The following is a 16825-nucleotide window of genomic DNA, read 5'->3' on the forward strand; positions in this document are numbered from 1 at the left end:
CAGAGATACAAGCACTTTAATTTCCTTACAAAAATGATGTCTTCACTTTTTGAACAGCTATCCATGAAACAATGCTTTGTAGTACAATTCTTCAGTATCATTATCACCATGTTGCTTGTAGATATATTTCTCCGGAATTTGTGTAATTTTAATAATTTTTATTTGTATATATATACCATACTTTCTTTGCAGCATCCTGATCATTATTCCCGTACGAAAAGTATTGCAGAACAAACGGTACTGAAGACAGATGGAAGGAATGGTTTGAGGACTTGTGCTTTACGTTTGGCTGGAGTGTATGGTCCTGAAGACCAACGACACATCCCTCGCATTGTGGTATGTCTGAAATTTAACTTTCTAGTACCTTTACGAACCTATCGGTAAATTAGTAGTTCACAGACCAATGCTAAGTTAAGAAAAACATTCATTAAGTTACGAGCCATCATAACAATAGGTTATGATGAATCAGTATATGAAGTGCTGTGGTAGTTCATAAGATATGTTGTGTGACTGAACTTAGACTCCTTGGTGAATTGTGTAACATCACTATTGACTCATTTGTAAGTAATATAAGAGCATTGTCGTCTCCTTGGTGAGTTAAATGTGTGAAAGTACTGTTGATGTCTTGGTGAGTTGTGTAACATCACTATTAACTCATTTGCAAGCTGTGTGACAGTAATATAGACTTGAATTGTAATTAATCATTGAATTTGTATATTGTTCAGCTAATATATAGCTTGATGTCAGTGGAAATATCCCTGCTTACTTCATAGAAAGACTTTATTTTCCTTCATGATGTGGAAGAACTTTACCTGTTTTTTTGTGGTTTTGACATTTGTGTTTAACCTGCCAGTATAATATGGTGTTACAATCAGTAGCTAACTTTATGACCTTACTGCTCCCTGATGTACGGATAGCATTTATTTAATGTAATCATCCTTGAAACTTATCTCTCTTCGTGACATAAATTTCAGACAAAATGTCAGTGATTGCATGGAAGCTTATAATGCTCTTTTACCTCAGCAGAGTTGTAGAGCTCTGATGCAATTTAGATTGATTTAATTATAAAAACTTGTCCTACTGAGTATACAGTTCTACCTTCTCTTTCTGCCAATTACATAGGTTAGAGGATTAGACATTAAGTCTCGTGCGTTTTATTTTCTTAATGCTCATGGTACATACATCACGAACATGTTGTACTTTTATTTTAAATCTGGTACATCATATTCTTACTGAAGTTAAAAATCAATTGGATGAAGTTTGATCTCTTTATTCAGATTTCTTAGCCTTCTAGGATGTGATACGCTGAATCTTTAACACTAGATACCAGCTAGAATGTTTAGACCATACATCTTTAGGGCCCTGCTTTGCAGATACGGGTGCCCTATTGTAATTAGTCTGTCCATCTGTCCATCCACCTTTTGTTGGGTTTTTGCACATGTCCAGTTCTGGTAGGCACACAGATTTTATCTAGTGTTTCCTGGGAGAAATGCTTGCTTGGGATTGATTTCATATTTAAAGGTGAAAGGTTAAGGTAGTCACTGTTATTTTAGATAAAGAATCAGTGACTGCATTGTCTCCAGTTCTATTCAGCAGATTACATTTACTTTTTATCTCTAGTTTCTTCATAGAAACTGCTTGCTTCAATCACTTTCATGTTCATAGGTCAAAGGTTAAGGTCAATATTTTTATTGCTATGACATGAAGCAAAATTGACCATAATCAAATAAAATTTTGTTAGATTTTGGGTCAGGGTTAAATTTTGAATAATATTCTCGTAAGTGTTTTATCATGAATGTATGATGAAAAATTTACCAGAATCAGATGGAAAGTCACCTGACTTCAGGTCAAACATTTCATAATGGTCAATATTTTGTTAAAAACTTTGAAGCAAAGTTGACCTGAATCAAATAAGGAAACATCTGATCAAAATTCAATGTCAGTGGATTCAGAGTCAAGGTATCATTTTCTTTCTCTTAATAATTATATATTTACCAGCAACCTGTTTTGTCTATGTCCTGACATCACTGAACCCAGGAGTGGAACATGGTAGGCCTAGTTGTCTACTTTATTGTCTGCCTGTCTGTCCAGGCAACACTTCCCAGTTGAACATGGCAGTCATAGTTGCTTATAGTTGACTGTTTAGGCTACTTTCTTGTCTGTCTTTCTTTGCTGACAAGATAGCCCTGGTAACACATACTGGTGATTGTGCCATTTACTCTACTTAATTGTTTGTCTTTCTGTCAGTCCCCTATTGAAACATGTTCAGCCATGTTGTCTTGTTAATTTTTCTGTCCACCAGTCCAGGCAGAGCAATATCTGAGCTTGTTTTCCCTCATTCTCTTGTTATTTGAGATAAATGTATCTTATTGCTGTAAATTATTTGGTGGTTCTTTTGAATTTGCTCGTGGCTTGCTAGGTAAAAAGTTTCTTCTTGATTCAGTTTCTATCTTGATCATGAATATTCAACAATTATTTTTTTCCAAATTTCTTTGTAATCAACACATTTATTCAGAATTTACATTCGTCATACATTTCCTATTTTAGATTCATCTTTTTGATTTGAAAATTGAATTCATTTACACATTTTTATCACAGAAATGAATTCATGAACAACTAAAAAATTCTACAGGTCTATTATGAATTAACATCTTTGAGAAACCTTGCATGACAATAAGTGCTGTCTGTCCAGCTACTTCACCCGAATTATTATCCAGGGCTAGCAAGTGACGCCACATTTCTGAGCCAATTGTGTTGCATATCTATCTAATTTCACAACTGACACGCTGACTCTTTCATTTGATGTGGGAAAGTACAAGGAGCTTAACCAATATGGAAGTTTGTGTGATTAATATCTTGTGTTGAACTTTAGAATTTAAGGAGGAATGAAAAGAAATATGATGACTCCGAGGATGTGTCATTGCCATGGAGATGAGTGATGATAAAATACAATAATTTGCATACATGTGACACTTTCATTAGCAAGTGTATGAACGATGGAACAGAATATCGCATGATTTTAACATGTGGTTTGTCAACGTATGCTAAAGCATTCTTCAAAACCCACCACACAAAATGTCTTCAACCAGATGAAATGGGGAAAAAAGTTTAAAAAATCTTTTGACAAATGCTTGTTTATTATTTCCTGTCTGAGGATTCATGGCATGAAAAAAATGACCAGAAAAAAATAGAAATTACGACAGGTGTGATTAATTAAAACAAATCATGTTGTAAAAAGAGGAAAACCATTTTCACACATGTCATTAATGGCGTTTTTTCATACATTCTTGAAGTTAATGGAGTATTTTGATGAATGTTTAGAATATCGACAGATTCAGACCAGAGATGATAAATCTGTTGCACTGCTCAATGAAGAAGGCATTGTGATAACTTGCTCACAAGGTAGTGACCAATCAGGGATGTTATTTCACTCAAATGAAGCAGAAAACCTCTGATAAACACCCAATTTGATTGCATTGATCTTAGAGATTTTATACTGATGATATTTCCTGCCTGGGTAAACTGGAGGATAGTTAGCATTCCTCATAATGTTGGTACTTACCTATGATGACAATTCACCTATTGTAAATGTCACTGTTCTCCTGTAGTGTCACTGCCCTCATACAATGTCACTGCTCTCCTATAGTGTCACTGCTCTCCTACAATGTCATTGCTCTCCTATAGTGTCACTGCTCTCCTGTAGTGTCACTGCTCTCCTATAGTGTCACTGCTCTCCTACAGTGTCACTGCTCTCCTATAATGTCACTGCTCTCCTACAATGTTACTGCTCTCCTATAGTGTCACTTCTCTCCTATAGTGTCACTGCTCTCCTACAATGTTACTGCTCTCCTATAGTGTCACTGCTCTCCTGTAGTGTCATTGCTCTCCTATAGTGTCACTGCTCTCCTGTAGTGTCACTGCTCTCCTATAGTGTCAATGCTCTCCTATAGTGTCACTGCTCTCCTACAATGTTACTGCTCTCCTATAGTGTCACTTCTCTCCTATAGTGTCACTGCTCTCCTACAATGTTACTGCTCTGCTATAGTGTCACTGCTCTCCTGTAGTGTCACTGCTCTCCTATAGTGTCACTGCTCTCCTGTAGTGTCACTGCTCTCCTATAGTACATCCAATCTTCCATAGTGTCACTGCCCTCCTACAATGTCACTGCTCTCCTATATTGTCAGTTTCTTTAATGATGTCACTATTTTAATGAGTCACAGATGTCATAGTGTCACTGCTCTCCCATAGTGTTACTTTTTTCTGTAGTGTCATCACTCCCCCAAAGTGTCACTGCTCTCCAATTGTGAAATTGTAGAATGTATCAAATATAAGTCAAGGTCACAGAGGTCGTAGTAAGAGGTAAATTAATGTCATCTTCAACCAGAAATAAATGAGTGAAAAGCAAGATTTCTACATTTTGCAAATTAAACTGGTAAATCAAAGTGACTCATGGCAACGCAGAGTAACAACATGATAGAAGAGGATAACCGTAGAGCCATGGCAGGGTTTGTTCATTGTTCCAGCATTTAAATGAATATAGATGTGTTTTACTTGATAAATAGATATTCCTACGAAACCATTAAAGTATTTAACAATACAGTTGTGGCTGTGAGCTATTGACTACCAGCAGCAGATATACAGCACAAGAAATGGCTCTACGTGGCTGTTTAATTTGTGTGGACTCAAATTTACAATACTGGCGCCCCTTTCCACGGAAGTTTCTACTTGAATATTAAACAGACAGCTGTTGAATTGAGATTTGTTTTCCAAGTAAATTTGGCATACAATCAATAGTGTGATAAAGTTTGGTGATTTATCACCAAATCCGGATAATTCTAGAGTTCTTATCACAAATACTCTATGGATTTTAGAGTACTTTTTGGTTTATTTCAGCAATTCCACACGTACTATGCTCTATGAAATACATTTCTAATCCTTAAGGACTTGAGATTTGACAAGTATTTATGATTTTAGATAATGTATATTTTTCTGGCACATTGAATTGGATAAACAAAGTACAAATATCATGATGAACAGAAATACCCAAAGCTCCTGGAAAGTGAACTTTAACAAGATTTCTGAAATTTCCCCAGAAACTTCATGCATTGGTTTTGCAGTACAGATTTTAGGTTTCCTTTGTGAAACTCATTGACATTTTCAGAATTTACCAGGTTTTTTATCTTGATTTTAAAAGGTATGTACATGGACAAAGTTCAAATGCACCAGAGATCCAAGGGGCAGGGCCAAAAGCATGTAAATTGTCTAAAATTTAGAAATCATCTTCTTCAGAACCAGATGTCTTAGAATTAGATACTGTTTATGGATAGTGATCCTAAGGTGCTTTAGGTAAATATGCATTTCATTATTTCTTTAGTTAAATTACAAATGAAAGTGCCCCAACCCCTGTCACACCACCAATGGATGACAAGTATTCATTTGACTTTAGTTTGTATATGTATAAGGAAGTAAAGGCTAGTAAACACCTTGTAATAACTTTTTCCTTTTAGTATCATTAGAAATAAGTCAAACCCTGTAGTCTTGAGACTGACATTAAACCTATTCAGAATACATAATTGGTTTCTGTGATGATTAAATTAGATATGGAATTGGGTTCTGTCTAAATGGCAGTCATTTCTTCATCCCTCTATGTGTCTGTCCATAAGTTAGTTTTTTCCAATTTGGGATGATATCCATTGAGATAACAAAGACTACTTGGGATATCATGTTTCATGATTTTATCAGGTCAGCTTGACCTACTTTTAATGGTTACTGTACATCATAGGAAAACAATGTATAGTTTATATCGTCTATATAGTTGTAGGATTGCAGATTTTGAATACAAAGCCATCTCACGATGACAAGCGTATTATGTATAGCCTGTAGTACTCTTGTTGTTATTATCATATTATTTTCAATGAGTTTATTATTGTGTTATTTATATAAAAAATTTAATCATTGACAAAGTTTTACAAATTTATAAGTAACCCTCTTATCTATATATCCCAAAATAAATGATATATTATGTAATCATTGAATTTTTGAATAATGCCAAACCATACTCAAAAATATGCACAGTAAAAACAATGTTGGAATGGAATTAATGCCCGTTATTGTAATATTGATATATACATATATAGGGCTGATTGATAAGTGTTGAGTCTTGTATTGAAGAAGTTAAGCATTGATGTACTTCTTCAGCTCTACTGTTCCCTTGCTATTTAAGACTGTGTACCCATCGACTGGTGTAATCAGGTTAGTTTATGTCGAAGAGGTAGCACTCTAAAGTAAACAAGGCAAGTGAATTTTGCAAAATGGACAAAATTGCTGAAAGAGCAGTGATTCAATATTTGCATAAAAAAGGTCTAGCACCAAAGGATATCCATACTGAAATGGTAGCAACACTAGGGAATGATGCCTCTTTATATGCTGTAGTGTAAACTTGGATGGCAGAATTTAAGTGAGGGCTTGTCACTGTTGCCACCCCAGAAATGGTCAATAAAGTCCATGATATTGTTATTGCTGACAGGTGAGTTACAGAGAGATATACAGCTAGTACAGTTGGGATATCATAAGAAAGAGTACATTCCATTCTTACAGAAGATCTTGCAACGAGAAAACTCTAAAGTCCGTCGAGTACCAAGAATTCTGACAGTTGATCAGAAGCACACCTGACAGTTGATCAGAAGCGCACCTGATAGTTGATCAGAAGCACACCTGACAGTTGATCAGAAGCACACCTGACAGTTGATCATTAGCACACCTGATAGTTGATCAGAAGCACACCTGACAGTTGATCAGAAGCACACCTGACAATTGATCATTAGCACACCTGACAGTTGATCAGAAGCACACCTGACAGTTGATCAGAAGCACACCTGACAGTTGATCATTAGCACACCTGACAGTTGACCAGAAGCACACCTGACAGCCTCTGTTGCATGGCAATCTGAATCTTTTAGAGGCAGATCCTGCTAACTTTCTCCACAGGTTTGTGACTATGGATGAAACGTGGGTCCACCATTTCACCGCAGAGGCCAAACAACAATCTGAAAAATGGAAGCACCCTGATTTGCCCCTGCCAAAGAAGGCAAAGACTGTTCCATCAGCTGGGAAGGTTATTGCATCAGTTTTCTGGGATGCTGATGGCATTCTGATCTTAGATTATCTGTAAAAAGGACGAACAAACAGTGGCACATATTATGCATCACTTCTTCAGCAGTTAAGGGAAAATATTAAAAGTGCTACAGAAAACTCGGTAAAGGTGTGTTGTTCCACCAGGACAATGACTCTGTTCACAAGTCTGCCATTGCCATGGCTGTCATTAACAATTGTGGCATCTGCCTTATTGGCCTTATCTCACTCCATTAGAATTTCATCTATTTCCAGAATTGAAAAAGGCCATTTCCGGTACCCACTTTCATCAGGTGACGATGTCACACATGCAGTGGAGAACTTTCTGAATGGTCAAGAAAAGGACTTCTTTAAAAGTGGCATTGAAGTCCTTAAACATTGCTGGCAAAAGTGTATAGATACTGAAGTGGATTATGTTGAAAAATAATGCAATATGTCTGCCAAAAGTCAAACCCTTTAATATTAGGCTCACAACTTATAAATCATCTCTGTTGTTCTGTGCCTTTCTTTTTAACAGCAGGGTGGAAGGGATAATGTCATGCTTTGTGTCATTTTGTTACATTTACAAACTAACCTTGGATGTGAAGCTTGTGATAGGACTTTAATAAGCCATCGTTGTGAAATCTAATTAAATATTTCTGTACATCAGCAATTTCATACCTCAACCTTTACTGTCATAGTATCAGCTATGTCATACCTACAGCTGCCATCACCTGTTTATTTAGATCATAACACCTGCATGTATCACCAGAGAAAACCAGTAAATAACAATATTGGTGTGATGATTCAGGAGGGACAATGTGATATACCAATATTGCCTTCTAAGGGGTGTTTCTGTAACATACAGCACATTAAAAATCAACATCTTCCATATGAGAAATTGGAAGGTAAAAAGATAGGAAAGAGTTAATTATATTGCTAACAAATGTCTGAGATTGTGGTTCAGTAATTCAATTCTACTATTCCCATGTTTCTAACTCTTCAAGCCAATAAAGATAAAATAGAAATCATCCAAGGTCAGAGTGAGAGATGGTTTGACAGCAATGGAATGCCAGATAGACTCAGAACATTGATATGGAACATTGATGTGGTATTCATGGTGATAAAAATGAGATGGAAAACTCTGTTGTGGTGTACTTAAGGGTTCCTGAGGGAAGAAAAGGACACTGTGGTGTTGTAGTAAAATGGAAGGTATTGGTAGGAACATAGATATATTTGTAATCGCTCAAAAATTCACTGAGATATTCTCATCTTCTTTTCTTCCTTCTTTGTTATCATAAGGCTCATCATAAGGAGACCTATTGCCATTGCCTTTTGTCTGTCGTTGTTCAGCTTCTTCTTCAAAAACGCTCTCTACGGCAGGGCCACAAATAGTGAAAAACATACTATTATTTTAAAATCTTCTCTACTTGAAGACACAACTGAATGAGTGTATGATATAGTTGTAATGTCAATGAGTATATAAATTTTTGGGCAAAGCAAATATACAGCAACACGAACAATGCTACACATTTGAAAACTCTCAGCTCTTGCATAGGCATATGCAGGCGAAAGTTTTAGGAAAGGATGCAAGCCTTTTTTTTTCAATAAATTTCAAGGTTCCTGGATCAAAGGTGATCAGCTGTTACAAGCAGTAAAATTGCCAGTTTTCTCTGAAAATATTACTTACAGGTTATTTTGGGTATGCCAGTGTATCTTGTTTGTTCTTTTTAACTTCATACAGGTTTTTTGAGTTTTTTATTTGACATATTTGTCTCATTCTTAAGTCACTCTGTAGGCCATACATCATTAGCAAATACCTTTTTTTTACCTTTCTTTCAGGTCCTATTACTGTCTCTTTCCAATCTCTGAAAACAGTGTACTCAAAAGACCCTGCCTAAGTACAAGTTAGCCTGTTTCTTGAATACTGTCAGTGCTTGTACAAGCACAACCTTAACACAACAAAAGTTTTCATGGAAAATGATGTCAGTGATAATAAGATAAAAGGGATGTGTATTTGCATTATTAAGACAAAATGAATTAGAAAATACGTTATCTTTTTTGCTGAAAATTTCATTACATTTTCCTGTATGTTAAAGGTTGTATTTTTGTTATAGAAGGGGAGAGGTGGAAGGGGGAACATTTTTACCCCTGAACTCCATGACTTACCCCTATCATACAATCAGAATTTATACATCATTTTCTCCTAGGTTTGACACAAAGAAAATTAAACTTTCAATTGAAAAAAATTAATTTTACATTGGGGACAAAATTTCATTATATTTTCAAACTGCACCACCATTGTGACAGAATAGTTTTATTTATTGTTGTCACTGCCTGTCTTGGGGAGGCTCAAGTCTTGAAGGCAGTTATGAATTTCTACGGGCATGAAAAATGATGTCAAAAGTATTTAGAATTTGGATTCATAAAGGAAGTACATAATGTATACAGATGAGGGGATGAAACCACAGACAATACGGGCAATGAAGTGACTCTGTCTTTGATAACAATATGTTCACCATGTGTTCCTGTCTTTTATACCACTATGTTCATCATGTCTTCCTGTCTTTGTTGTCATTATTTCTTTGTTTTCCTCCTCTTTTTATTGACATCATATGTTTGTTGTCCAGTATTCATGTCAATGGTGCAGCGTCAATCATCCATCTGGCATCTGTCAACTTTTTCTATTAAAAATCACTGCAAATCATGAATGACTCAACATTTTTTGACCAAATTTGGTCTAAAGCAACTATGGGGGAAGGGGAACCTGTTTGTATAAACATTAGTTCTCAGTCCATAGGGTTGGGAGGGCAGGCCAAAAATGGGGAAAATTTGAAAGTTCCTTAAAATCCTTCTCCTCCTGAATGAATATTGCCCAAATATGGTCTGAAGCATTCTTGGCTGAAGAGAAATCAATCTTGTATAAAAGTTAGGCTTGGACCTCTGGGGCCAGAGGGGAGGGACCCAATGACGTATTCTTAGGGAACGCTCAAATGATTTTGTCCTACAAGCCATTATGCATGCATGTATACTGGTATATATCTATTTCTCACTTTATACTTAATATATAACAAATAAAACTGTGTTATAATTTAACCAATTACTTTAAATGAAAAATGTGTTAAATTACAGATAGTAATTTTAGCTCAAGAATTTTTTTTTTCGATGTACATAGAGTGATACAATGTATACATAAAGTTCAGTTCGCTTATCACGTTTTGCTGTAGCAGAATTTCACTGACCAGTGTCTGCTTAACTTTATCAGAGCTGATCTTACTAACAAACACATCCAAGTCTGTGAAACTTTTAAACACATGATCATCAACATCACATTGATTTTGCACAAATGATTTTAATTTTAAGAAATTCCCAAGCCTCACTATCAGTAACACATGTTTCTAGTTGGCTGCCCTCTTCATCATCGTCGTCATCATTGCTGCCATTGTCACGAACTTGTGGTCCTTTCACCAAATTCCTAATTTCTTCTGATGTTACAACACTGCTGTCAATATCACGATATTTCTCTACCGTGATAAGTTTGTCGTTAGACAGGAGAAGTCGTAATTCCGACATGTCATCCAGGTCGCTGTCAATCTCAAGTTGATTGGCTGAAACCCCACCTTCTCGAAGCATTTTTGATAGAATGTGCTGACACTATATGCCATGCCTTCACAAGCCAGTCAAGCACATTGCGTATGATGACACTGAAGTCTTTGTCGACCGCCTTGATTTTTTGCCTCAACCAATGATTTGCAATAGGATATTTTGACCAAATTGGTAATCCCTTGGCCATGTGCATTAACTGTATCAAGTTTCACATTTAAAGAAAAAATTTGTTTATTTTTTTGGTCGAAGTCTCTATAGTGAAAAATATGTTTCGCTTTGTAAAGCCAACAACAAAAATAATCAAAATGTATATTTTACAGTGTTTAATTGAACATTGTTCAATTGTCTTTTATCAAGTGCCCATGTCAGTACGCGACTAAAGCGAGGAAAACTTACCTGTGTTACATGTCACATTTTGCTACCTCTGACAGTTCATATCATGTGGGTTTAACACAGTGTTCAAGGGACTCGGATACACTTCTGGATTTACCTGGTTTTTATTGTAACTGATTCATAATAAGTGGGAAAAGAGAATAAGAATATTGAAGACATTTTGCAGGGGATTTCATTTTCATTCATATAAAGTGAATTTTTGTATTATCAGAGTTTATATTAACTGGGTTTGACTGTATATATAATACTACATTACATATACCCATTGTTGTGATATTGACATCATGTAATTATTCACTTTGTGTATGTATAATTTATTGACCATGCTTATGTAACAGGTCAAAACATGGTGACACATTCCATTAATCAAGATTGTCATGGTTACCCATTGTAAAATTACCCGTTATTCATGCACAATGATGAATTTATGTAAATTTTCCTCTTAAATTTTCAAACCGAGCCATTTCGATTGAAATGTGTGACAGTTAAAGCCGTGTTTTCTTCCTGTTATCTGAATCAACCTGTTTAACATTTCCTTGGATGACAAATATCACCTGGGAAGGTTAACAATCCGGAAACTGACAAACAGTCCAAGGTCATGGGTGTTTCTCATTATAACAATGACATAAATTTTGTTAATGGTAAAAGGTTAATTATGTCTCGCAAAATCTCTCATAGATGTAAGAGTATTTCATAATATGCATCTAGAAAATTTTAGGTAAAAAATATTCACAGAAATAAAAAGAAAAAAAAAGATGTTGATGAAATTTCTGCTACTTGTGTCGCTGATAAAAGAAAACCAGCAATATTTTGGAAAATATTCCAGTATTTTATTGAGATTTTGAATATTCACATTAATCATTTTTACATTGATGTACAAATATTTTAGGTTATTAAATAATAGAAGAATATTTGCATTCTTATTATCTGTGGTTCTGTGGTTGAAAACATCAACAGTTTACATATTATAGTAAAATCTATATGATTTACATAGGTGTATAGTTGGTTTGTGGAAATTGAAAATACATAAATTCAAAGGTTTATGTCAATGTTGTTTATATACCGCAACTTACAAAAAATTTCTGAGTTTACAGGAAAAGTATGTGAATAATCAGTAATTTAATAGGCCTTTAAAAGTGTTTATTTAGATTATCACATGATTATAACAGTCATAATCTGGCTATATGTACACAAGTCCTAAAACCTGGCCACATGTCTGCAAGTCCTAACCTAGCCACATATGTACACAAGTCCTAAAACCTGGTCACACCTCCACAAGTACTAACCTGGGAATGTGACAACAAGTCCTAAAACCTGGTCACATATCTACAAGTCCTAACCTGGGAATGTGTTGACAAGTCCTAAAACCTGGCCACATGTCTACAAGTCCTAAAACCTGGCCATATATGTACACAAGTCCTAAAACTTGGCCACATATCTATCAGTCCTAACCTGGGAATGTGTTGACAAGTCCTAAAACATGGCCACATGTCTACAAGTCCTAAAACCTGGTCACATGTCCACAAGTACTAACCTGGTAATGTGTCTACAAGTCCTAAAACATGGCCACATGTCCACAAGTACTAACCTGGGAATGTGTCAACAAGTCCTAACCTGGGAATGTGTTGACAAGTCCTAAAACCTGGTCACATGTTCACAAGTACTAACCTGGTAATGTGTCTACAAGTCCTAAAACATGGCCACATGTCCACAAGTACTAACCTGGGAATGTGTCAACAAGTACTAACCGGGGGATTTGTCGACAAGTGAAAACCTGGTCACATATCTACAAGTTCCAACCTGGTCACATGTCTTAGGGTCCTAGCATGGCTACATATCTTCACGACAATCTTCACAGAAATGGCCAAGCTGTCAATCAAGTACAATATAAACGTCACTGTGATTCTACATAAAAGGTCTTGGTAATTATATTACAGTTTTAGGACATAGAACAAAAAATTGTATACCATTTGTATTCATCATGTTGTAGCAAGAGTGGGCTGATTTTCATGTTTATTCGACAGACTGTGGGTCAAGTATCTGCGTGATTGGCATAGCAAAGTCATGTCTGATCATGCTAAGTTCTTGTGACATTTTGTGTGTTTTAGAAAATAAAACTGTCCAAAACCATTCCAATTATGTTGGAAATAATATATATTTTTATTTATTTATAAATGATATATTTTACCAGTATAAGAAATTGTATTATCAAAAACATAAGTTTTAAAAGTTATTTCACATGAAAAGTCACAATTGTATCCATTGAAGATGGGAATGTTTCTTCAGAAAAATAAGACAGGTTTAAACATGAATCAGGATTATTTAGTTTTGATAATATTCCAAAGACAACTGCAAGTACAAATTACTTGAATAAGTCTATAACAATATGGAGGCTTGATATGACGAAGTGTTAGAGGATTCTTTAGGTCATTTTATGCTACTTAGAGGTTGCTGGCCACAAGAGGTGAGGACATTAAATCTTTTCTCAAATGTCCCTATGAAAATTGAGTAAGTTAGTGAGTTTATTCATTCTGAGCATTCAAGGCACTGAGATGACAGTTTATTTTCATTAGTCTCAGACTAATATCATTATACACAGTTATTGTGAAGAAAATAAAATTGCATATTCATCATATTCTCTCAAGTCTGTTCACCATTGTTTTTCTTGCTGAAGTTAGAGGTCATACATTTGGGTTCTGTGTATATGAAGGTCATAGTGTTTCTGTGTATGTTAAGGTCATAGTGTTTCTGTGTATGTTAAGGTCATAGTATTTCTGTGTATGTTAAGGTCATAGTGTTTCTGTGTATGTTAAGGTCATAGTGTTTCTGTGTATGTTAAGGTCATAGTGTTTCTGTGTCTATTAAGGTCATAGTGTTTCTGTGTATATGAAGGTCATAGTGTTTCTGTGTATGTTAAGGTCATAGTGTTTCTGTGTATGTTAAGGTCATAGTGTTTCTGTGTATGTTAAGGTCATAGTGTTTCTGTGTATGTGAAGGTCATAGTGTTTCTGTGTATGTGAAGGTCATAGTGTTTCTGTGTATGTTAAGGTCATAGTGTTTCTGTGTATATGAAGATCATATTAATTGTTTCTGTGTATGTGAAGGTCATAGTGTTTCTGTGTATGTGAAGGTCATAGTGTTTCTGTGTATGTTAAGGTCATAGTGTTTCTGTGTATGTGAAGGTCATAGTGTTTCTGTGTATGTTAAGGTCATAGTGTTTCTGTGTATATGAAGGTCATAGTGTTTCTGTGTATGTGAAGGTCATAGTGTTTCTGTGTATGTTAAGGTCATAGTGTTTCTGTGTATATGAAGGTCATAGTGTTTCTGTGTATGTTAAGGTCATAGTGTTTCTGTGTATGTGAAGGTCATAGTGTTTCTGTGTATGTGAAGGTCATAGTGTTTCTGTGTATGTGAAGGTCATAGTGTTTCTGTGTAGGTCATGTTAAGTGTTTCTGTGTATGTGAAGGTCATATTAAGTATTTGTGTGAATGTGAAGGTCATATTAAGTATTTGTGTGTATATGAAGATCATATTAATTGTTTCTGTGTATGTTAAGGTCATAGTGTTTCTGTGTATATGAAGGTCATAGTGTTTCTGTGTATGTGAAGGTCATAGTGTTTCTGTGTATGTTAAGGTCATAGTGTTTCTGTGTATGTGAAGGTCATAGTGTTTCTGTGTATGTTAAGGTCATAGTGTTTCTGTGTATGTTAAGGTCATAGTGTTTCTGTGTATGTTAAGGTCATAGTGTTTCTGTGTAGGTCATGTTAAGTGTTTCTGTGTATGTGAAGGTCATATTAAGTATTTGTGTGAATGTGAAGGTCATATTAAGTATTTGTGTGTATGTGAAGGTCATATTAAGTATTTGTGTATGTTAGATAGTAGATTCCTACATAGTGTGTACAATCATACTGTGCTCCCTACCCTACTTTCACTACTGTAGCCTATAGGCCCCCTAATACTGATATTTACCAAGCTTCATCCCCACCAAATTGAAAACTTGACATATTGTTATTTTTTTGTTCACAATCTGACAACAATAGCAGGGACCCTGAGAACAATGATCATTGCTCAGTGACGAGGCCTTGTTGGCTCCTGCCTTGCATTGACCTGTATACAGAGACAATCATCCTCTGTCCTGGACATGCTGTATGTACCATCACTGAGAAGGATCATGAATGACAGAGTTTGTTTGAAGGAGGGCTTTTCAATAGACTATTCAGGCTGTGTTCTAATTTTTCTTCTGCGCTAATTTGTCTCTGTATTTTCAAACTATCGGTGTCGACATTGATTATTGTATCATGTACTTTCTTTTAGTTTAAATTAGATTTCAGTTTACCAATGTACAGTTGGCAGCTCTTTCATCGGTTTGTATCACATGTCCTCCATCAGCAAGTATCACATGTCCTCCATCAGCCTCCATCAGCAAGTATCACACGTCCTCCATCAGCATCACATTTCCTCCATCAGAATCACATGTCCTCCATCAGCATCACATGTCCTCCATCAGCATCACATGTCCTCCACCAGTATCACATGTCCTCCATCAGCATCACATGTCCTCCATCAGTATCACATGTCCTCCATCAGTATCACATGTCCTCCATCAGCATCACATGTCCTCCATCAGCCTCCATCAGCAAGTATCACACGTCCTCCATCAGTATCACATGTCCTCCATCAGCAAGTATCACATGTCCTCCATCAGCCTCCATCAGCAAGTATCACACGTCCTCCATCAGCATCACATTTCCTCCATCAGAATCACATGTCCTCCATCAGCATCACATGTCCTCCATCAGCATCACATGTCCTCCACCAGTATCACATGTCCTCCATCAGCATCACATGTCCTCCATCAGTATCACATGTCCTCCATCAGTATCACATGTCCTCCATCAGCATCACATGTCCTCCATCAGCCTCCATCAGCAAGTATCACACGTCCTCCATCAGTATCACATGTCCTCCATCAGCATCACATTTCCTCCATCAGAATCACATGTCCTCCATCAGTATCACATGTCCTCCATCAGCATCACATGTCCTCCATCAGTATCACATGTCCTCCATCAGTATCACATGTCCTCCATCAGAATCACATGTCCTCCATCAGTATCACATGTCCTCCATCAGCATCACATTTCCTCCATCAGAATCACACGTCCTCCATCAGAATCACATGTCCTCCATCAGCATCACATGTCCTCCATCAGAATCATATGTCCTCCATCAGTATCACATGTCCTCCATCAGTATCACATGTCCTCCATCAGTATCACATGTCCTACATCAGTATCACATGTCCTCCATCAGTATCACATGTCCTACATCAGCATCACATGTCATCCATCAGTATCACATATCCTCCATCAGTATCACATATCCTCCATCAGTATCACATGTCCTCCATCAGCATCACATGTCCTCCATCAGCAAGTATCACACGTCCTCCATCAGAATCACATGTCCTCCATCAGTATCACATGTCCTCCATCAGTATCACATGTCCTCCATCAGTATCACATATCCTCTATCAGTATCACATGTCCTCCATCAGTATCACATGTCCTCCATTAGCATCACATGCATCACTTGTCCTCCATCACCATCTCTGGCCTCATCGTACATCATATCTTTCATCAATACCAGATGCCCTTCATTAGTACACCATATCCTTCATCAGCACCAGATGTCCTTCATGAGAACACCATATCCT

At 36.3% G+C, this 16825-nt stretch overlaps 1 protein-coding gene across 1 annotated transcript in view; it reads left to right on the forward strand.

Annotated features, from left to right (window-relative positions):
• Window positions 1-16825, forward strand: part of LOC132551341 (short-chain dehydrogenase/reductase family 42E member 1-like) — a 170668-nt gene that overhangs the window by 134027 nt on the left and 19816 nt on the right. The window contains exon 6 of the mRNA XM_060215475.1: window positions 193-336. Within this exon, the coding sequence (XP_060071458.1) occupies window positions 193-336 (144 nt within the window). The remainder of the gene's footprint in view (window positions 1-192; window positions 337-16825) is intronic.

The sequence above is a fragment of the Ylistrum balloti genome, unplaced genomic scaffold (assembly GCF_031769215.1).
Source record: "Ylistrum balloti isolate Yb309-2 unplaced genomic scaffold, AGI_CSIRO_Ybal_v1 Utg370196, whole genome shotgun sequence".
Lineage (NCBI taxonomy): Eukaryota > Metazoa > Mollusca > Bivalvia > Pectinida > Pectinidae > Ylistrum > Ylistrum balloti.